The sequence below is a fragment of the Ammospiza nelsoni genome, chromosome 9 (genome assembly GCF_027579445.1).
Source record: "Ammospiza nelsoni isolate bAmmNel1 chromosome 9, bAmmNel1.pri, whole genome shotgun sequence".
NCBI classification, from domain to species: domain Eukaryota; kingdom Metazoa; phylum Chordata; class Aves; order Passeriformes; family Passerellidae; genus Ammospiza; species Ammospiza nelsoni.
The window spans coordinates 25157562-25181593 of record NC_080641.1 but is presented as its reverse complement, the minus strand read 5'-3'; the positions used below and the strand labels follow the sequence as shown (position 1 = coordinate 25181593).

Genomic DNA, 24032 nt, shown 5'->3' with positions numbered 1-24032 from the left:
CTGTAAAATGTCTTAAAATTATAGCTGAGGCAGTGGTATTTATCATGTTGTGTTGCTCAATGTGTGCTATGTGGGAGTTGAACTAGGGATTCAAGGGAAGGCTCTTTTCCTTTGTTCCAGCCCTTCCTTGTTTAGTCACAATATTTTAAGTGTACATCTAGTCAGTTTGATCTTTCTGAAGCCTTGGGAGCATGGTTTTGGGTTTCTCGGTTCACTGATCTGCTTTTGTTCTGCACAGTGTCAGTGCTAAAAGCTGAGATGTTACAAACCAGCACGTACAGCAGAGCAGCACTTCCCACCCACCCCTGCTTCCAGGGTGTTCTCTGTGCATGGGAAACTGTCCTGTCCTCTCTTCAGTTTTTGAAACAGAACATTTTGGTGGTCTTTCAGTATATTCTGAAGAGGTTTTACAGGTAAGAGCTCCATCCATCAACATGGAAAACATTTTACAGTTTATTAGGCATGTCACACAGTTCAGTGTGACGTGGTTTATCAGAAAACACGGGGATTAATTTCTGTTGAGAATTTACACATAAATACAAGATTCTAATCTAGATTACTTCCCATTCCTTGTTTGGTAGATACTGCTATTCTACCATAAAGACCTTATAATCAAATTTTCAAACCTAGGACTGGTGAATCAGATATATGTTTGGAAGAGATCTAATCTTAAAATCTGTAGAAATTGATTTGTCATGATGGAAGGGTGAGGAAGAATAGCAAAATCATGCTTAAGTTTTGTATTTGTCTTCCTTGGTGTATGTATTTACTGCTAGCTACTGGTTAGGGTTAAATATTTGCCCAAGGGCATACAGTTTTCCAGCAGAATAGGCAACAAATTAAATGGCTTGTAAGAAATGTTCTTTAAACAAGGCTCCATTATTTGAGTGGCACAGTCCTTCTCACCTTGAACTTTTAAAATTCAGAAATTTTTACTTCTGTCACTTCTAGCTTGTGGTCATGTTAAGCAATAATCCAGGCTATATATAACAACAGCAATCTACTTGGATCTTTTTTTCTTCTCTCCCTTCTCTCAGCCCTCCAGGGTGTTGGGCTTTCCATAAGATGATGTATTCCTAGTTAGAATTTAAGTCTAGTGATTGCAAGTTCAAGGTTCACATCTGCTCAGAATAATATTCCTGGACTATTGCCTATTAATTATTCTCTTACAAAAGCTTTGCAAGCAAGTATCACGGGTCAGGATGATTTAAACTTCCTTGAAATTAATCTAATTAATAGATAATTTTACCATTGTACTTTCAAAAAGATGATAAAGTTCAACAATAATGGACTCTACTATGGATTTTTTTTATCTATTACTATCATTATAGATCAAATTTGGTGATCAAATTAAATCATAGATGGGTATTAAAAACCTTTGATGAAATAGTAATTTTTTAAAATCTCATTCCAGTAGACTTGTAATGTGCTGCTTAGGAGGAATGAATTAAATGAATCAAACTGAACTTACTCATTATTAGCCAACAGCATAATTAAAAAAAACCTAAAAAGTTGTTTAAAAAATTAAAAAGTTGGTTTCTTAGTGGTGTCACTACCTTACCTGGTTGGGTTTTTAGATAGAGTAATTGACAAATTTTGAACTGCTTTGCATTTTGAAGTTGTGCCTTAGCAGACTGTTATTGTATCATTTCTTTCCCTCTGATGCCATATTTAATGGACTTTTAGTTCAGCTTATTGAGCAAATAATTTACCCCTATATAATAGAATAACAACATTTTCCCCTAGTCAGCACTGTTGCCTGCTGTAGTCTGCTGTTCTGCTGGTGGCAAGGGGGGTCTTGTGAGGTCTTAGCTTTTTTCATGGAGCAGACTTGATTCTCTAACTTAGTTTATGTACCATGACTGGGTTTGGTGGGGTTTTTGCCTCACAGTTGATTTGTCAAAACCTCTCTGATTCTCCTTCCTTGGCCTCTGTGCAGTAAAATAGTCCATCAATTTATCCATTATTTTTCTGTGTATTAATATTATGTGTCTATATCCATCCTGTCTTCAGGGAAGACAGAGAAAACTCAAGAACTTTAACCAGTGCAGAGCTTTGCTGTAAGGTTTTGTATTCTTTGTATCACCATAGGGAAACACTTTGGGTATACAAGAGAAGCTGCACTGCTTCTCCATTGCTGTGAGTGTCCAGTGACAACAAGAAAAAACAGATGTGAAAGATGAGCAGCAAATATCTTGCTGCACTTACTGTTATTTTATCACCCCCAGTTTTATGATATCACAAAATATCTTTTTCCTTTCACTTTAAAGGGTTGTGTCAGCTGCTGTCTCTTTGAGGTGACAGTACGAGGCTTTTAGGAGATGACAGCTTTAGTGCAGAAAGGCTGAAGGGTGAAATTAAATGTTTGTAACCCTAGTAGCTGACTTCATCCTCTAACACTTCCACTCTTCACTGGACCACATATGACATGGTTGGTACAATCTTGGTCAAAATTTGAGAGGCTAGATCATTTAGTATCAGACTTTCTCTTACCTCTGTTTAAAGCCATAGTGAATATTCCTATGTAAGGTGACCTGACAGGTTTTCTGTCATGGTTCAGCCTGGCCACAATGTGTTTCCTTGAGACACTTCCAAAATGTTTAAGTTAAGGCAAACCATTGCAAACTGTTTTTACAGTAGTATCTAAAAGCTTAAAAATAGATTGAGATGCAGCTTTCAAGACGCGTTTCTGTACCTTCTCTGTCAGAAAGTGCAGAGTGCTTTCCAAAAATCTGACCCTGAGCCCACCAGCTCCTGTTGTTCTAGCTGCTACAGCCTTTTCTATCCTGCCTGGCATGACAGAGACCATTTCTGAAAGTGGTTTTGTAAAAGCTTTCTGGAGGTCATTTGTCTCCTACAGCTGATACCAAAGTTAAAGTAACAGAGGACTCTATGGATGTTCCACAGTGTTAAAAAAAAAAGTCAATTAGGCAAGCCCTAGAAAAACAGCATTGTGCAGCCATGGTGCTTGACATACTGACAGCTCATTAGCTAGAAGCAAATGACTTAGGACTCATTATGGGCATGCTGATCACTCACAAAATTATCAGGAATCTAAATAAAATTGAACCATGAAATACCTTCAGTCAGGGATGTTTTGTAGCTGAACACACAGAGCGGGGTCCCTTTTGCAAGACTGAGTTTACTGCCTATGGAAGGAGGATGACTTGAAGGCAGACAAGCAGAGCTTGAGGAGCTGATGTATCTGGAGAGTGGGGGACCTACTTTGTGGAAGATTGAAGAGTTTGGCTTAATTACCTTGCTAAATCCAGTTGAGAGAAGATGTATATCAAAGGTCTGTTTCTGAGAATGGGCAGGACCAATTAGATACATTAAATGCAATCTGTTTAGAAAACTGCTTCTAATCTAGAGACGGCTCATTTAAATTAGTACTTTCTAGGCAAATACTTGTGAAAAGGTGGTGCCCCCAGTAACCCCCAAAGCACCTTCTCTCACTGTAGAGTGGTGAACTTCCAACTGTGCCTCTTGTCACAGAGGGCACTTTGCATGGCCCAAGTGGAACAGAACTTTATTCTTCTTTAACACAACTCCAGTCAGAACATCTGGCTCTTAGTACCAAAACCTTAAAGGTATTACCAGGGCTGAAATGCAGCAGCACATGACGATCACAGCAGCCACAGGAGCAAGTGTCATAGCAGAGAAACAAAAGGCAAACCACTGCAGGAAAAAGGGACACATACACTTGGTGCTCCGCTCTGCTCTTTCTTCTGGTCCCAGAAAGAGAAAGGCTATTTAGTAGGATAAAAAAAAGAATTATTATGAGATGAAAGATCATGTTCTCAGAGGGAATTTAGCGTGGAATTAGTCAACTAGACAGAATACTATGTATAAATGAAGAACAGTTAAGTATAAGTTTCTTAAAAACAGTTATGAAAGGAGAAACTGATGGGGAAGTTTAATTTAAATGGAAAGTTGGAGCATAAATGCAAAGAGAAGGGGTTAAAGAATTAAGTATTGCAGTTCCTTAAGGTAAGTAAGAGAGGAAAATTTGACAGCAGTATTGTGGGGTAGTAAGAAGCTGCTGAATTAGAGTCACTATCTGGCAAAATAGGGAATACTGTCTGACTTTCTGGAGGTTTAGAGTATCTGTGCATAGTCACGGGGTATAAAATTAGATGTTGTGGTACTCAGTGAGGTAGCAGCTTTCGGACAAAGGGAAATGCAGTAAGATGGGCTGAAATTTGACCAGTGACATTTGTGGTGAATGCTGAATAACTAAGAATGAGAAATTGAAAATATCAGAATTTAATATCTTGGAACTTTAACATCTGAAGTTGTGGGAGTCCCAACAGACCTAAGGTTTCAACCAATTAAATCTATTTTCCAGCACTCTGGGATGAGTTACATGTGCAGAAGCAAGGAAACTGCAGATAAATACTCTGATTACTCACATATTTTTGATTTAATGAAAAAAAGTACAAAAAATTTAATGAAAAAGAAAGGGCATCTTTAATTTTGGCATCTAAAATCAAATGATAAATGATCAGCTGATTAGTGATGGGCCTTTTGTTCTTTTAACTTTTTCAGTAATGTGTGACTGTCACATTGCATAACACTTAAATGAATGAACCTGGAAATGAAATACATTAGGATGCATCTTTGTGTTCCTCCCCTGACTGGTGGACAACTTGTCTCATTAATCTGTATAATGGTGTTAATTTAAACAAACAGCATTATTTGTTGAGATTTATGGCTAGAAGATCACTGGGAAAATCTTATGCTGTTTTATTTTCAGAGCAGTGGGATAGATTTTATGGCTCTTAGTGACTGGAACATATCATAAACTCTCATAACTTGTAATGAGTGTACAAACTAGTACAGACCTGAGTATTCTGGCAGAGAATGTGGGCACAATGAATGATGGCCAGGAACCTGTGGTCACAGGGTAATTGGGGTGTTTTGTCCTGTGCAAGTTCCTTCTTGTGTTGGCAATTGCTGCCTGACCAGCACTGGGGTAAAGGTGGAGATAAAAACTGGTAAAAGTAAAGACCTTTGAGAGGAATAATGGAAAACACTGCAAACAGATGAAGCAGTAAATGTAAGAGTAACATTCTTGCATTCATTCTGCATGTTTTTTGAATATTGTATTTGTTGAAGTGTCTAGGATCTATTCTTATAGGTAACTGACTATGATTCTGGTTCTAAATGAACTTGAGGAAAACTCACCTTTGCCTGGTACTCCCTGAAGGGTCATGGGGGGCATTATTTAATCTCAGCAGTGTCTCTGACAGCTTTTCTGCTGGAAGGAAAAAACTCTTCTGTAACCTCTGGGACACTGTGATGAGTTCATCAAGGCTTTGGTGGCCTTATTCTACTGCTTTAGACCAGGTTGGTGTCCAAGATAATTGAAAATACATGGCCTCAAGGCTGTTAGTGTGTGGGAGAGATTCATACCCTGCAGAAGGGTTGTGGGCAGAACCTGCTTCCTGCACCAGCTGCAAAAATAAAGATGAGAACTTGTTGTTCATATCCAGGTCAAGGCTTGCACAGCTGGCACCTTGGGAAGTTCCCCTGGGGCTGTGAGGTGCAGTTCTGGGTCCCACAGATGTCAGCAAGAACATTCACAAGCTGGCTTTGGTGACACCAGACTTGGCTCAAGTGGGAGTTGAGGGATCCTGAGTTTGCACATTGAATAACTCATACACAAAGGCCTTGGGAAAGAACTAAAAAAAATATATTTCTCTTACTGTTCCTGTTCAAATTGAATTGTGCTTCTGGCTTTCTGTTGCTCTCCTTTGAATCAGTTAGAGATATCTTTATGTGAAGGAGGGACAGAATTCCACAGCTGGCTTTGTTTGGTGCAAGTTGCTGGATATGCTGTCATAGAACCAAGTACCTAGACAGTAGATTATGTCTTTATTATGTCTTATGCAAAAAATGGAACTAAATTTGAATGTTTTGGGGGTCTGTACTACTCTTGCTTGTTTCTTGCATGCACATGAGTAGAATGTATGTGGAGGGAACCATGGGTTTAAAATAATTTCTGACACGTGAACTCTATGATTGATGGACTGAAGGATGGAAAACTGTGCTAGGTGCCCAGTTGTGTTGCATTTCTTCCATCAAAATGTTCTAGATCAGCTCTGATAGAGTGGCTAGGAGTGGTTTCTTTTAAGCTTAAGAAAGCCACAAATAGAATATATTTGCATTTCCATGTGTAGCCCTTTCAATTTTTAATATAGAATTATGTCCAAATGTGTTTTTATCTAAACCTTATTAGACAGAGATTGATAATCTTGTGTATGAATTTTTCATGGGGTTTTTCTTGTGCATATGCTGGTTCAATGATGCATTTTCATATGAAACACATAAAGCTTTTTTAAGCAAAAATAAAAGCACTGAAAATCCACATCAGTTCAATTACACTTGCAGATTAAAATAAAGCTGTAATATATATCTATTGTATTGAAATGATAACTCTATGAATTTTTGATGTACTTTAAAAATGTAAAACTTGGATTTGATTAGATTAGCTGTGGAGTAATCTACACTGAATAAATCTGTCTTCCTTTCATGTGATTTGTCAGTGTTTGTAGTGGGTTTGTACACACAGCTTTCACCATTATTTTCCAGGCAATAAAAGCAGCCATGCAGAAAAGCCACCCATAAATGTCAGAAAACAGAGAGATTTTGTTGCATTCCAAGGGCTTTGAAGGTCAAGTTCAATTCAGTTAGCTCACCCAGCGTGAGAGGAGCGTGATCTGATGATGGAATGTGTGTTTGGGTAGGATATATATGTTACTGTCCCTGTACTATTCTATCAGGATAACAGATCAGTGAGAGATTAAACTTTACTGCTTGGGAGAATGTCTTTCGGAAAACTATCAATTTTTATGATTTTTCTCTAGCTCCTATTGAGATGCTGTGCAGAAATAATGAATCCAGAGAATTTATAGCTTTTATCACAATGGAGATTGACTCCTGATTGTGGCTTTTGGGTGCTATTCCACTGCAGGTATCCCATTCAACTGAGTGCATTCACAAAATAAGTCTCAGATCATGGATTTTCTTGTAAACATGAAATTGTGTTTTGCCTCCTTCTGATGAAAAGAGGTTTGTGTAAAAACAGTTTCTTAATTCCTAGAAGGGAGAGGTCAGTACAAAAGGCAGAGTTTTCTCACTCCAAGGAATTTGTTCTGCCAAGTCCCACTGCAGTGTTTCATGGTTACTTCCCCTGCCATGCCCCACTTTATTTTTTTCTTTTTATAAAGAGAAGATGTGATCAATAAAGCTCATAATTAAGTTGAAGGCACTGCCTTGATCAGTGCTTTTATTGACTTTCAGCGCCCTGATTTGAGGAGCTCCCCAGTCAATGGAGGGAAATGTCATCAACTGCTTCAGCAGTATGTGAGCACTCATTGTGTTTTGTAACTGCAGTGCTGCATAATCTTTGCTATCTGGAGAGTCTCCTTTGTGGTGGCTTCTGATAGCCTTTTGCTCATGTTATCCAAGGATGAATAATGAACAGACTCCTACCTGGAGAAGGAATACAATTGTATTAAGTGGGCAAGAAATTTTGTTAAAGTTCCTGTGCTTTGCAGCATCTTCCTGTATGAGAAGAAGTGAGTAAAGCAGGGTCAGATCATGTCAGTGAAAGAAATCTCTCTGCCAGAAATGTACAGGTCATTTGCCCCCCTGTGTTGGTACTGACACTGCATGGCCCAGTGCAGCACCTCCTAAAAAAGATTTAAAACATAGGCCTGCTTCCTATTTTTCATTGAAATCATAAAATAGTTGGATGTGCTGCTAGGAGCATGCAGTGTTTAATGCAGTTGATGTGCATTCTAGATTAAAAGCTCTGTTCTATAGTGCTGTGATAATAATATGATCATTAATGTTTCCAGTACAAGTGCCTGGCTGGGTTCTGCATGCCTTCATCCAAACACACCCCCCAAATCCCTTCCCCATTCCATGTGTTTCCTATGGCATATTGCTCTGTGCTGGAACATCCAACGCTCCTTAGAATGGATTCTAATGTGACCATCCCAGTAAATCCCACATCCTCCATGTGCCTCCATTTGCTCAAAGTTTTGGTGCCCTAAAGGTCTGGAAGCCACAGGAATAGTTTAAGCTCTCTCTTCAGAGAGGATTCTGCCATGCTGGTGTCCTAATTTTGGTTTTTTTTTTTTTTTTTTTTTTTGTTTCCCCAACCCCTTTTTCTAAGCTTCCAATTAAGAAAACAGCATGCAGAAAAGAACAAGAATTAAGCAGGGAAGGTGTTTTTTCCCCTCACTGGAAGTAGCATGCTCCCAGCTATATGGCAGAAAATTTCAAATTCCCGTTACAGAATAGCTGATCTCAGCCCAGACTTCTCTGTAATTAGGTCGTGCTTTTTCTGGGCTGTAAATGGTTAGGCCTGTTGGAGTGCTCCTCAATGTGCCAGGAGCAGACAATGCTTGGAGGCACTCAGTAATACATTTTGCTTTTCTGATGACGTGTGTGGCAGCTATGTATGGATGAAATAGGCTGGAACAGGTTTATCCGAAGTAAACAGTGAGATTTCCATGTCTGATGGAAAACTCATCAATTGCCAAAAGAATTTAGAGCCCAAGGTTTCCTTGCTTTGTGTGAAAGGCCATCTGTAGAGGCTGCTCTTGCCTGCTGCCAATCCAGGACAACATTCCTACAGCTGTGCTGGAGTGTCTCTTGGTCAAATGTAAAAGAAAAAAAAAATTAAAAGGATAAAAAGAGAAGAGACTACAAAAGATCTCCTGCAGCCTGGCTGAAGTGCATCATTTCTCATTCATGTCTGCTTAAGAACAGCTTCTTTCTAATTCACAGTTACCTTCCTTTTTTTTTTTTTTATGAAGACCAGTGTGTAAAAACTTCTTTTTCTCCTTTCTGAACTTGGACCTTTGCCTGGTGAAGGAGCTGTCTATCACTTCAATATTTTTATATTTCAGAGCAAAGCCAGCCTTTTATTCAGCCAGACCTTAAAGAGCCCCCTTGGCTCCTCACACTGAACAGGCTTTGCATCCCTGCTTCTGGAGCAAGGCACTCACCTGCACTGTGTTAGGGTGCCCTGGCTGCCTGAGAGTGCAAGACTAAAATCAGTAATGATGCCCTGCTTCTGTTTTCTTTTCATGCTTTGAATAGCAGGTGCATTGCAGAGACTGGCAGAGAGAACATCCAGAGGAACTTTCCAAAAGTGCTGTCCTCCCAAAGAATAGTGTGGGATGAGGCTGGTGTGAAGGGCCAGAGCAAGAGTCTTGCCAAGTAACAGGCTGGGCAAGATCTCCTCTGTCTTCCACTGTTAAATGGCTTTTAGAAGGAAACAGAGGCATGGTGTCAGTTTTTTGTTAATTTCAAGTCCTCTGTGGCAGTCCGGGATCTTTACAGAAGAAAATTCAATGGAGAAAGTCTGGGCTTGTCCAGATGGTGGTGGGCAATTACAATTCATTTGTGTGAATTTCTGGTTACGCAGTTTTTGCTGTGTAGCATAAACTTTCCCCCATAGGCAGAAGTGAGCTGCAGGCAAGTGAAGGTTTCCAGCAAAAGGCATTTTCTTCACAGATGTGCAGCCTGAGAATGTGGGGTTGTTACAACATTTTATTTACTTTCATTTCTTCTGCCTCTGGGCTGCTGTCAAGTGTTTAATTTTATTTGTCTGATTATTTTCTTTCTTATCTAGAAGTTAGTACTTCCAGAGGTTACATCCCAGTGTAGTATTTACTAAGCATACAGGTATGTGATTAACATCCATTCCTGCTGCTGCATACCAATCACACTAATGATTTTACTGCTGCAAGCAAAAATTGAATTTTTCTCACTTTCACTTTTGAAGCCATCAAATTACCTTTCCTGTGAGTTCTGAAACAAGAAATTTAGTATTTCTGGTATTTCCTGTAGAACAGCAGAGAAATACAAAAGACTTTTTAATATCTACATCTTTTTTCAGATATAAAGATCTGCTGACCAGAAATCTGCTGATATTTTATTGTCTTCTGAGAATTTTTCCTGATGTATTTGTGGGGCTTTTTGCTGTTGTTTTTCAACTGGTTTGTGCATTTTTTAGTCTATCTCTGGTTGCAAGAATGAACTTTTTGAAGAAAATTTTCATGAAAATGTTGTCACCTATAGGGTGCTTTTCAGAATGTTTGTGAAAGTCCCTCAGTTACAGATTCAGTCTTAAGATGTTGCTGATCATGAATCTTTGTATGTTTCTATAGAGGAGAAAGAGAGGTCATCTGAGTGAGGTATATCTGGCAGGATAAGAGTTAATACTCACATATGGATGGTTTTTTTCTTTGAACTTTCCTCAGCAGGTGAAAAATAGCTACAATCAGGTACTACTTCAGTAAGTAGTAACAACCAACTGCCAGGTTGAAAGATCACAAATTCTTGTACCAGCAGTTCTATTCTAGGGAAGCGTGTGTCAGCCTGTGTGTGTCAGAAAGCTTGCCAAGGTATTGATAAGAAGAGCTGGGCAATAATCCAGCGCCAGAAAAAAAAAAAATCAACATTTGAGATCTGTACTGCAGAGCTCTTCTTTTTTTTCTCCTTTTTAATACCACTTTATCATGCAGAGACTACATTAGTGTTTATATAATATGCATCCACAGCTGCTGATGAAGTTCACCCTAGTTGTGAAGGACATCAGTGACTCAGTAACTGGAGTTTTAGATTAAATATTCTTAACAGATCTTATAGAATGAAAAATCAACAACCTTATTTAAAGTGTGCTTTGCTGCCATGGGGATTTTATGGGGGATAGATATTTTAAATTACTGGACAGCTTTCAGCTGCAGTATAAATCGAGTAGCAGGCTAGCCAAAGGCATGCCTTTCTCAGAAATTCAGTTTGCTTTGGTGGTGGTGTGACCTTGTGGTGTGTGAGCTGGGGCTGTGCTAATGATGGGTTTGCTCCTGCTGGAGTGGGGCTGTTGGCATAGGGAACCCTGGGCCAGGAGCAGACTGCTGAAGGAAATACAGGTTCAGCTTGGAGTAAGGGTGAAACCAAGAGCAGCAACTGTAGGATGTGGGGAGCTCAAAGTCTGGAAAGGCTGAAGGGGTAAGAATATCTCCAGACAAATAAATACTCCTTCTTATCAAGAGGGAATAGTGACACAAAGTAATTCCTGAAATCTGGCAATGCTTTGCAATTTGAACGGCTCAGAATCACTGGGGTTTTTCAAATATTGTATCTTCTTATGCATGATAGCATATGGAAGGCCTTCAAAATCCATCAACAATTACTCCTTGAAACTTGGAAGTTCTTCACCTTACATAATTTCATATTACTACCTAAGTAAGTAAGTAAATAATAAGTGTCTTTTTGATGAAAATGCTGTGTGTAAGAAACTTGTGCAATTACCTGAGACTAATAAAAGGAGATTACATATAGGAGGATTATCTCTTATATAAGGTTTTTAATACAGACTGCTGCTGGTACATCAATTATTTGGACTATGCTGATTACTATTTGTTCATTCAGGTCTTACCCCAGTAAACCTGAACCCACTCTGCACAGTTTTGGCTTTAATGAAAGATGTGGTTGAATATGTTGAGCTGCTATGAACCTAGACACACCACCTGTGAATTGTGAATCATGGTGAAGACTGAATTAAGTAACAAAGTTTTAACAAATGACAACGACACAAGAGGTACAATGAGCTGTGTTTTGAGAGCCCTTGAGCTGCCTTAGCCATAGAAAAGGCCAGAGTTCCTGCAGAGAAGGTGTGCAAGAAGTTATGTGTCTTCTACTCATACCTGCTTAAACACCATAGTCCCCAAATACAGTCCTGATTCAGGGTACCTTCTTATAAGAAACACATTCAGGATAAAACTCACATGTTTCTTTCATTGTAACTACCTATTTTTAGGTGCACCATATTTCTTGCATTACTTCTTCATCACTGAACTTCATTTTTGCTTTTATTTCTCAGCTTCCTGGCTGCTTACATTCCAGTTTAGCAAAAATGTCCTTAAAAAAAAAATTTAATCCTTTAATCCTTTAATCCTAATTTTAGTGGTTTTTAACCCAAATGAGATATTACTGGTGATATAAACCCTACCAGCTTTGTTCTTCTCTCCTCCTGAGGGAGAAACGCTGAGAGCAGTCTCCTGTGGAGTCTTTGAACATATCCAGGTTAACTTTCACTTCTGGAAGGGAAGAAAGCAAATCTTCAGCTACTGATTTTATGCAAACGATGTTTGACACATGACTGTTTCTAGAAGGATCTTTGCTTTATATCTTACTCTCTTTGAAGACTTCTAGGACCCCTGCTTGACTGTCTCTTCAGCAGCCCTGTTAGACGGAGTTTCAGGACAAAAGAAGTAGCTGAAAGGCATGTTTTTTTCCAATACTTGTGAAATCAGTAAGGTACACTGAACCAGAGTGCTGAAAGAATTTCATTTAATGCTCTGTTGTAATAGAAAGTAGCTTTTAAATGGGATGCTCAAGACTATAAAAGAGAAAATTAAATAAAACTATTTTTTACATATAGTGGTCTACAAATTGAAACAAATTCAGTAAGTGTAGCCATTATTGTTTTCATTTGGTATTATACTTGAGTAAAAACTGAAACCCTGCATCAGTCCTATAATGAAAATGGTATGATGTGCAGAGATATTAAAAAGTGATTGAGTTACTCACTGTGCCTGTAAAGACAGGAATTGTGGAAATAATACAATATTACTACATATTGTGTCATCCAAGGGACCCAAAGCCCTCACATAAGTCTTTACCTTTCATTTGTCCTTCCAAGCTCAGTGCTGCCATGTATCTAAAAAATAAAAGAAAGAATGAGTACTGAAGAAAATCAATTTATGAAAAAAGGCTTATTTGCAATTACTGTTTGGGGCATGGCTCCCAGGGTTCTTTACTGGAATCTTCCATAATATCATGTTCAACTTTGTCTTTTAACAAATTCAGGCAGTTACTTGTGCTAGAAGCAGTAAGCCTGAAAAACAAAATAGTTCTAGAATGAAAGATTAGGAGTTGAGTAAAAATTTTCTGTTGAGTTCTTTGTGATCCTAGGGAAGTTGATTTCAACTTCAGTTTATGCACCTGTGAAATGGGTTTTTACTGTGAAACTCACTAGGATGGGGATTTATTCCTGCTTGTGAAGTGGTTTGATAGTCTCTGCCATATAATACATGTCAGGTGGCAGGGTGCTGTGCTCTGGCTGGAAAGCAGAATAAAGATACTTAGTACAGATCTCAGCAAAATTTACAACTTAAGAAATTATCTTCTTATGCTGAAAATATTTCCTTCCTCCCTCCCTCCCAGACAACTGAATACAACACAAAAAATGTTTATGTCTTAGTATTATGTCAGGTGTTATTGAACTATAAAAAAATTATTCTTGTCATCTCACTTCTTAACAGATTATGAAAGAAAAATGACTAAAACTTGTTCAGACTGTCAAGTTCCTGCCAAACTGAAACTAATGAATCACCCTGGCACTGGTAATTAGCCAAAACTCGATGATATGAAGCGTATAAATAGTGCTAGGGACTATGTTGCCAAATATTTATACCCCTGAAAGTAGTTACTGTTTTATTCCCATGAAGTTTTTAATTAAATTCTATCCAGCAGAGTAGTATGACACCCCTGGTTTTATATCAGTTCTTACTTTAACAACCTAGATATAAATTGAATGTGATTCATGCCTGCTAGTTATTGATTTTGATATACATGCTAGACAGAATGAGCTTGGTGCCTGAGAAATAACTGACACCAAAAGTGGGATGGTGCTGTGGTGGGGATTGAATAAAAAGAATTAGAAGACACTGTTCAGTCCTAGTGAGAGCTTTTGGCCCAGTGGGGTCTCAAGTATTGCAGTTCAGGTACTCTGATCTCAACTTTTTCCTCTTCTACCACTTTTCTTTATTTTCTTTTAAACTGGGAATGAGCCTGTAGGTAGACTTAGTCTCATTAACTAAAGGTAAACTCCTTCCCTCTTCTGCTAGAGGATCCTGTATTCATGAGAAAGGTAATTTTACTCTTGCCACTGCCATCTAGGCTAGTCAGGTACTATAGTGACTGAAATAAAATGTAACAATAGCTAATATACCATGCAGGTCATCCAGATAAGAAACTCTTTAACATATGTCTTACTGTGTACCCCTCACTGAGTATCTGAAAAAATGGGAAACATTTAAAAGATGTTTATGGCTAAATATACATTTCTTATGTAAATGTTGTCAGTATCAAAATGTCTACATTAGATTAGCTTTAAAAAAAAAGGATTGAGATTTATGCACAGGATATGTCCATGTTAGAGAAACATTTCTTTTGTTAAGAGACAATTTGCATTCATGAGAACTGAAAATTGAGATGGAATAAGATTTGTTTCTCTGCTGACTTACTAATTAGTGTTGGTTAAGCTCTCCCAAATGGTAGGATATGTGAGTATTTAAAATGTTGATGCAGACAAGTTTTGAGACAAATTACAATTTGGTATTCATCCCTGTATGTAGCTTCAGACTTCTCTGTCATATCCCAATGATGTGTAGAATTTCTGGATTCTCAAATGCTAAATTTTAAGTTTTATCAGAGGACCAGTAAGAAAATCCATTTGTCTGCAGGAAAGGAGATTTTACAAGAAGCAGTTAATGACAAATAGCACCTGGCTTTGGGTGTTTTGTTTTTTCTTTTAATGGGCAGGTAAGGAACATAGGGACTTAAGGGAATCAAATTACTTTTAGAAGTGCCCTGTAGAATACTTGTGACCACTGATCAGACTTCTTTACTTGGTGCTTTAAGAAGGCTTAAACGATAAAAAGTATGTGCTTTGGTGTTTTTCAGTATTTTTACAGTGAAATTTATGGGGCCACTGAAATACCAGTTTGCAGTAGTCTTTCCTACAGAGAATGGCTTTTATTGGATCTCGTGCCTTCAACAAAAATTGCAGGGGAACTGAATACTTAATACCAACGTCCTTTGTACAAGTTGATAAGTAAACATTGGGTTTGCATATGGCTAGATTTTTTTTTTCAAAAACAATTTCAACAGATGCCTTAATTCTGTTCTGTTGTAAAAATTCCTTTCTCTCATTTGAGTGTTCTTGTTAGTGCAAATTCTTTCTGGCTAAGCAACACACAGAGAAAAATATTCATTTTCAAACAATGTTTTCTTACATAAAAAAACAAAAGGCCATATTTTTTCTTTCATCTGGTAGTACAGTGCATTTAAAGAAAAGAAATATAAGAATCAGGTGGGTTTGTAGTGAAGGCCAAGAAATTTAGCTACACAATTGAATGTTTCTCAGGAAAAGGGCTGTTTAGACCAACTCTCCGTGAGAAGCACATAAAGCTGATTGCGCTATTTTCAAGTTCAGAACAGATTTGCACAAAATAAAGGAAGTAAAAAGTGATATTCAATAAACCAGGAAGATAGGGTATGTGGAAATGGGGTAGTAGCATCATACAAGCAATCTTGCTTCCTGCTGTGGATGTTTTGATTGAAACATGCTCATGTAGTGGAATGAGACTCTAGATTCCCCTTTAAATATTTGCAATATTTTAATTCTGATTTGCAATAAATAATATGACTAATCCATGCTCCCTCTCATTGCTTTATGATTATCACTTGCACTGCACATCTTGGCTGCTTTTAGCACTTACAAGGCTCTGATATATAGCTAAATGTTTCTGACTCCATCTGCTACAAAGAGAAGTGACACAGAAGTGCTCCCCAGCCATTTTATTGCAATTTAATGTAAATCTGTTATAATGCAGATGATGAAAAGTGCAGTGGCTTCCATGAATTCTGAGAGCTGCGATTGGGTTGTGGCTGCTGTGCTGCCCTCTGAAGATTTGCTGGGTTTAATTTTACATTGCACAGCCATTAGCTGGCTGAGGTTCCTCACTGAATCACACTGCCACAATACTTCTTCATCCTCCTCTTCCTTTCTCCTCACAGTGACCTCCTGCACCCAAGTTTTCCAGCCCAGTCTCTCATTGCTTTTATCTTATAAATTGTAACCTCCCAGTACATCAGAACACAGAGCCGGGCAATTGACCCCTGCAATGGATTATTTTGTTAACTCCTTTTGTGGGAATATCATAACAAGCCTTCCCATTTGCTGTGGGCTCATTGTGATTCTCACTGTTGTGCAAGGACAGATTAATGTTATCTAGTTGCAACGAGAGCTTGCCTTTACCAGGGCATCACGTGTGATCTTATTGCCATCATGTAAAATAAGTGATGTTAAATGTGTTCTATGCTGGTTAGTTGGGAATTAGCTGGTAGATGGGAATTGGGGTGATCAGATTCTGTCGTCCAGCATTAAGAGTTATTATACACTTATGCATAGGCCCTTAGGCAAATGCTTTTTTTCCCCCCTGTATTTTCTGCAAATGTTACTGTTTACAATGATAGAGTTACCTTCAGTAGAGTAATTAAACTGTGGCAAATTAGGTAAACCTAGAATGCAATTAAAGTACAGTAAAAACACGTGTAAATGATAATTGTTTCATTCCCACAGGGGAAATGTGAAAATAGTCTTTTCAATAGAGTATCATATCTAGAATCTTTACATATGCCAACTGACATGATTGTCCTTAAGTAATTTGTTTAGAAGTAATTGACTGCAGTATTAAAAAAATAGCTAAAAATAAGGAGAGCATCCTACTTTCTCACAGGTCTTTCACCTGCAGACTGGGGAGTTACCCAGGGGAAAAGGTGTTTTCTTTCTGGGATTACATTCTCCAGTCCAGCTGACTGCATGGGCTAGAGGTGAAAGGGGAGGACTAATTACAGGCTTCAGATTGGTTGAATTATTAACAATGGAGATCGTCTTGTCCGAAACAATAACCTTACTTGGTAAATTCATGAACCTGGAATAAGGCAGAATGTGGTGCTAACTTCACCAACAATTTATTCTAAAGTATTTAAAGTTATAGTGTGAATTCTGTTGTATGGAATGATCTGTAGGGATGGTAATCTTTCCATTAAACTTTGTGTGGTGTCACTGCAGATGGCATTTTCCTTTTGTGTGTTGTCATCCCTGGAAGATGGATGATTTTGAGTGAAGACTTTGGTGTGGATATTTACATAAAATCTTTATCCCAAATGCGAATAAAATTTAAAGTTGATAGATGTTTTTTGAACCTTAAAAAAAGGCTTTTTTTTTTCTCTGAGCAAAACTGACTCATTTGCAACCAGTTCTAAAAGAAACACTGCAAACCTCTGAAATGCAAATTTATTGAAGTAAAACAATCCAGTCACCTGTCTCCTTGTGCTCCTGCAGCAAGGTGACTATCAGAGGAATAATTTCACATAAAGCTTTCTCAAGTGTTTTTCCTTCATCCTCCAATTGAAGGTATGTATTTTTTTATTAAAACTGACTCTCAATTTTAATAATTTATTTCCTTTCTTCTTTTCATTACAGAGAAAGTCCATTGTTGCCGTGAGTTTCATTGCAGCATTCCTCTGTCTGATCATCGTTCGTCTCACAAATGAAGTAACTTTCTCTTTGATCCTAAACTGCTTTGGACAAACCAGAGTCAAGTGGATCCCATTTTCTAATGGCCAAAGGCAGCCTCTGAAAACTCATTATGGATATATAAATGTAAAAACACAAGAGGTAAGACCTGGTTCTAACAGCCTGGCCAAATGGACCAGTAGATTTCTTTTTCTCTGATCCCATCCAATGCTTTTTTACAACCTGCCCAGTGTAAAAACTGAAGAAGGGTGTTTCTGAACTAAGTGGCTATTTTACAAGTCTCCTACCACTTTAAATGACCTTTGAAATTTTTAAAATTTCTGTCATGTCTGCAGTGTAGAGAGCAGTGAACTGACCTCAATATCACCCTTTATTGAGTGAAACCTTGTTTATACAAACAAGAAAATCTTTCAGATTAATTTCAATCCTTCAATCCCTCTAATGCAAAAGGGAATTTTCTTTTGTTTGTTGTAATAAGGTCCTAAAAATGTTTCATTTTGCCTGGGCTTCCCAAAGAAGAAATAGCTCATTTTTGTTTGTATGGGCATGAAAGAGGAAAAGGGAGTGATATGTGAAATGAGAATATGTGAGTCTACTGAATGTATAAGCTAGAGGTTAGATGGATTTTTCTGGAAGTATTGCATTAATACTTGATAGCTATTTCAAAACTAGGTATGTATTTGCATTCTGTACTTTAAAACTCACTGATGTGTATCTGCTTTGCAAAATACTTGCTGTGTGATAAAAACACTTGTCTGATGAAATTAGGTTTTACAGGGACTCGTGCTTTAAAGTGTCTTAGTTGTCAAAATTTCTAGTGCCACTGTTGGGTTTTGATGGTGGTGGTGCATTTTCTTCAGACTTTTCCTCTCTCCCTGCAATATTTGTAAAATGGAATCTTTCAAAATAAGGCAACATAAAAATTGAGCTCTTTCTATAATTTGTGATCAGTTCTGGTACTGTCAGTCATGAGAAGTGCTATCAGACTTCCATTAACTGCTAGGGCTTTTTTTCCTATAAAATTATAGTTATTAATGAGTGAAATTCATTCACGTAACAGCTTTATAGAGAATGAAAATACCTCACCACTTCATTATATTTAGTCCTGTAAGTGTATTGGACTAGTTAGTTATTATCCTACCTTTAGTGGGTTAAATGTGGAACTCAGAATGAGAGAGAGGCAGTTTTTAGGAGGAAGCTCCTTTTAAATATATGTAGCTTTTAATCATTGCTCCTGTAAGATGCAGCACTATTTTGGAGGCCAAAGTACATTGTCTATAAAGCAGGAAAAGGACAAGCACCTGAAAGGAGAACTGTTCAGATGTGAAAGGAATGGGAGGTGCTGTTGAGCTCAGAGGGGTTAAGGCTTCACCCAGCATCTTCATCCCTCAGGAATGGGAGGGCAGCCTGTTCTCCTTGTCCCTGGGTTGCTGCCAGAGTGGCAGGCCTGGAATCTGAATGAGGCAGAGCTGCCAGGGTCACTGGATCACTATCAGTCTGAACTGATAACTGGGGAGGAGAGGAGCATGCTAATCCATTTTTATTCACCATTGACTTCATCAGAGGTTAGAAGTAGTTTGTGGGGACCTTAATTCATTCTTAAATTTGGTAACACACTTGGAAGTTCTAACAGTAAATGGAAATGAATGTCCTGAAAGCTGGTGACTGGTATCAATTTGTAACACATTTGTCTCAATTTGACTTGGGTCATGAAGGACTCCTTAAACTTAGTAATTTTAGTTGTTTTCCCTGTTGTATTTGCAGATTCATTAATATTTGCTAATTAAAATGATAACGAAGAACCTGAACGTGGTTTGCTTATTGTAAATGCACTCTTGACTTAATTATTCCCTGTGCGAGGGAATTTTTGAAAAACTTTCACATAGCTCATGTTCCTAACTCACACTCACAGCTTTCTCAGACTATGATTTTTAGAACACATATTTTGTCAAATAAGCATTTGTATACTATTATACTATTAATATAGCCAGAAAAATCTCAATTATTAGTTTCTTAATTGTGTCAAATACATTGAATTTCTGCTAATTTAATAAAATTTAGATATTTTCTATTTTTTTTTTGTGCTGCTGTGGTATGTAAAATAAGCAGAAAAGTTTACTCTATGAGACAGACTAATGCCCCAAACAGATGTGGCCAGGTTTTTTTGCAAAATGGGACACCTGGTGTCTCGTCAAGGACCAAGTGTTGTGAGGAAACAGCACCACAATGAATTATCAGAAAGTAAAGTGATGGAAGGGAAGATAGGAGGGAAGGCTTTCAGAGATGTGAATTTTGGCTTCTTCTCTTCTATTGAGGGAATATTTTTGCAGAATTCTTTGAATGAATTCTTTGTTGAATGTGCTCATATACTCCTAGAGTGTCCTTTGAATTCTGTCACCCACTGTTGTCTCCTGCTGTCTGATAGCACTCCCTCCTGTTCCTCAGCCACTTGTAACATCCTCCTTCTTTTCTTCACATTTGTTCTCTGTTCTCCTTTACCTGTTCCTCTCAGGCTGCACTCCAGGGTCTGGCTGCATGCCAACTCCTTAGTGTACTTAAAAGTGCAAGGTCAACAAACCAGAGGAATTAGGATAATTTGCCACCAACCCAATCAGTCATCTGAAGTGACAGGAAGCTAGAAAATCTAGAATGAGCTACTTCTCTGCCTTTCCTGTCTCTCTTCTCTTCTGAAGAAAAAGGAAAATCAAACCAAACTAAAAAGGGCCCAACCCCCCAATCTTTACCATAGCAATAAAAGTTTAAGTTAGGAGGAGCTTGTTTTTTTGGGGGGTAGGACCGAGTGAGATAAGATTGAAAAATCTTATGAGATGATGGAAAAGCAATTACTTGGTTAAAATGGTGGTGTTTAATAATCTGTATTAAAAAAGATCAGGAAATATGATGATGTGAATATTTGTGTTTATCTCAAGTAAAAAACAATGATGTGGCTGTTATTAGGTATGATCAGAATAATGCTGTAAATAATTTTTCAAGGGTGCTGTGTATTTGACTTGACACTGTAGAATTGTGGGATTTTTATTATTAAAAATTGTGAAAAAAAAGATTAAAACTAGATGTATTGGAGTATTTAATATAAAATGCAAAGAGAGACACAATCCACAGTTAAGGCTGTACATAATACAGGGTTGTTGCTATGGTTTCCTTGATTTGTAGCCATAGCAACAGCTTTGGGAAAACTGTCTTTATGTACAGTAAATATATTAGATTTGAAATACAAATAGATGTGAAGTGTTGTATATACTGGGCCACTATGTCTAGACACATTTTAGTTTCACTTTGGAGATATTCCTGAAATAGGGGATTCTTCACCTGGAAAATCTCCATCCAGAGCCCACCCTCCCTCCCCTCAGTAGGAGGAGATCTTGTAGTAGCCTTCCATGATGAGATCTCTCTTCCCTTTTCAATATCCCCATCTGAGGTGACTCCTTGAGATTTGTGGGAAGCTCTGCTGCTGTTTTGCAATATTGTCTCACTCAATACATGAATTTTGACCTTTCAGTGAGAAGGAGGTATATGAACAAGATGACCTTTCTTTCCCTTATTTCCTCCACTTTGTGCCTATGGATTTTTGGTGAGGGGTCACATGAAATCTGTCTTTAGGAAATGTCATGCCTATCATGTGTTAGTTAGTTTTATCCTATTCCTGGTGATTTTTTTTCATGGAAAATATTAATTTGATACAACTCCACGGTGGTTACCCAATTGAAAACTACTGGAATAAACTTCCCCCCACTCACATCAAGCTGATGTAATGACTCTTTTTTGTATATCAAAAATGAGGAAGCAGATAAAAAGAAGCAGGTAGAGAAAATATAACCTTCCTCCTTCTTTCATACCACTCCTACTCTACAAAGAGTTCTGGCAAAATTAATGAACATCATGTATTTAAATTGCAGCATTATGACATCAATTTAAAATCCATTAGCAGTTTGAAACTTTATGCTAGGCAAGTCTAATAGTGTTCTTGGATATTTGATTGTGCTTCCTGAAAGGTGAATATTGAATAGATTTTTACTCTACCATCAGTATTAAAATAATATAGCATTTTCCTACGTACGTAAAACCTGAAATATAGCTGCAATAACACTTGAAGCATAATTATAAAAGTATATTCAGGTACTGAACAATGATTAAAACTGTTCTTGGAAAAGGGTAAGTTCTGAGATGACCTAAAATCCCTATATTAAACTGCAGCTGTGAGATCTAATGGCTTCCTCTGAAATGAGTTCTGAGGGAGCAAAGAGCCTTTGTGTCGTGAGCACTGAAGGAGCCTACATTACAGTCAGGAGCACCAGATAAAAGGAATGTGCATTGCAGCACTTAGGACATGTTAAAAATCCTGTCATAACTGCAAAACTCATCAGTACTGTATTGACATTGAAGAAATACATTTGGATCATATTATCCCATCCCATTTTGTCCCTAACCTGGACAGACCTGGGCACAAGCATTAATTGCTCACCACTTGTGGCACACACAGCTATGAACATGTGGGACTGGATTGCCTAAATCTGCTTCCTTTCCCCCCCCCCCCCCCCCCTTTTTGCCAGAAGTTCTGTACTAGAACTTGGCTTAAATGAATGCAGGTTTCCACTAATGAAATACCCCAATTATGAATATTAACATATGAATACAGACCTTTGTGTTGTCCTTTTTATTATTCTTTTCAAAACACAGTAAATTAAGTGCTCTTAAAAATTACCTGAAATGTAGAGAAAAATTAACATAACCTGCAGAAATATGGGCTGTGATGTGGTCTCTGGCTGTAAGATAAGGCACATACAATTTCAACAATAGCAAAACCATAGTTGTCAACATGTTATAAGTAATCATTAGATGGACCCACACCAACCATGAGACACCACCTTTCTTACAAAACTTGAAAAACTAAAAAGTCATAAGGAAAGCAAAGAATGGGAGTGATGTTTTAATATTAGTTCCTCTCCTGATATGGGAGGTAAGAAACATTTTTCAAAAAGACTGAAATTTTGTAAGAAATAATATAAAAATGTAAAGCTAGCAACCAACCTGGGAAGGTTTGTTTTGCCTCTGTTAGTAATGGAGGAAAATGATACTATGAAATGTCATGGAGAATATTGGAGTGCTGTTGGAGAACAGCTTTGGGTTTCATCTCAGAAGAGAAGGTACCAGACTCTGAACTTGAATGGTGTGTTCAGCTGACTCCAAAGACGCTTGTTTCATACTTTTCTTGGAAAAACTGTGTCCTAGAGAGGCTAAAAAGCTGCATCAGCCAAAACTCCTTGTGCCAGAAAATTACTTTAGTGTTTAATTTCTGACACATGGATGACTTCTATCCTGTCTTTTCCTTTGGGATCTTGTTCTATGTTACAACTTAAGAATTCACAGGATATTTTGGGAGTAAAAGGTCATTTGTTTCATAGTAATTTATCATTTATATCCCTTCTAAGACACGTTCTTTTATCACAGTTGCACAGTAACTCATTATTTCAGCCTCAGAAATAATGTAATAATAATAACAGTAATGAAAGTACAACTAAACATGACGTATCATCTGAGAATAAAATTTCTGCTTCCATTTTAAAAATTTCCAGGAGCAATTTTCTTTGGAAGTATTGCAGAAGGATTAGTATTAGAAGGATTACATGACAATCACATGTAAAGTGATGTAACACTTCACTTATATTTGTATTTCAAATCTACCTGTTAAACTGAGAGACATTCATATGGAGGATTGGTGGTTCCTGATCCCCCACCCCTGTCGTGCTTCCCAGCTGTACCAGAGCTCCCATTCCTGGCTCTGGGAGCCACAGGCACACACTCAGAAATAAAATTCCTGCCAAGGACTTTAACCACCAAATGAGCAACTCCAGGACCACATCTATTATAGAAATAGATCTCACTAAACAAATAGACCTCACCAGAATCCTCACTGCCCTCTTCCTCTTTCCAGCCCTCTTTTGGCCTGGAAGAGAAGAGAATGATCCAAATAAGCTGCAAGGTCCACTTGAAACCACTCGGGCTGTTATGAACCTACAGGAGAGAAGGGAGCACAGATAATGTGTGTCCTCAGTGGAGCAAATCCTGCCAGCTCAGCCATTCTCCTTCTGTATATATGGAATAAGCTTAGGTTTTTAAGGCTGCCACGACTCTGATGGTGTCTCATGAGGAAAAAGTCAAGTGCCAGGATAAATATATCAAGTATTCTATATAGAGGAATTAAATCTGCTCCACACAGAGCCTCAGTGTGATGAGTCAAGCAGAGCTGCCTGTGTGGCAGCTCTGCTTTAAAAAAAAACAGCTAAGGGACTTGAGAAGAGATTACTATCAGCCAGTGAGCTGTGCCTTCAAAAGTCAATCCCTAAAGAACCTGGGCTGGTAGAAATAAATGTCTACGATGCAGTCGTGGGCTGGGCTGATCTGCGGAATGGAGCTTATAGGTTATATTGCAGAAGGTCACTGGTACCAAAGATTTTCCATCCACCTTGTTCATGTATTATTTTCAGAGATTTCTTCCACCTCCTTGAGGATTTTTTTTCTACTGCTGCTGAAGGGTAGCTAATGTTAGTCTGCCTGTTGAGAAGATGCCAGTTGTGTTCTCCATGTGGAAAGTGTGATC

The 24032-nt window shown here is 38.0% G+C and overlaps 1 protein-coding gene across 2 annotated transcripts in view; it reads left to right on the top strand.

The window, feature by feature from the left end:
• ST6GALNAC3 (ST6 N-acetylgalactosaminide alpha-2,6-sialyltransferase 3) overlaps positions 1–24032 on the top strand; it is a 215555-nt gene that overhangs the window by 81466 nt on the left and 110057 nt on the right. For both annotated transcript variants that reach the window (XM_059478701.1, XM_059478700.1), the window contains exon 2: positions 17360–17554. In XM_059478701.1, coding sequence (XP_059334684.1) covers positions 17360–17554 — 195 coding nt within the window. The remainder of the gene's footprint in view (positions 1–17359; positions 17555–24032) is intronic.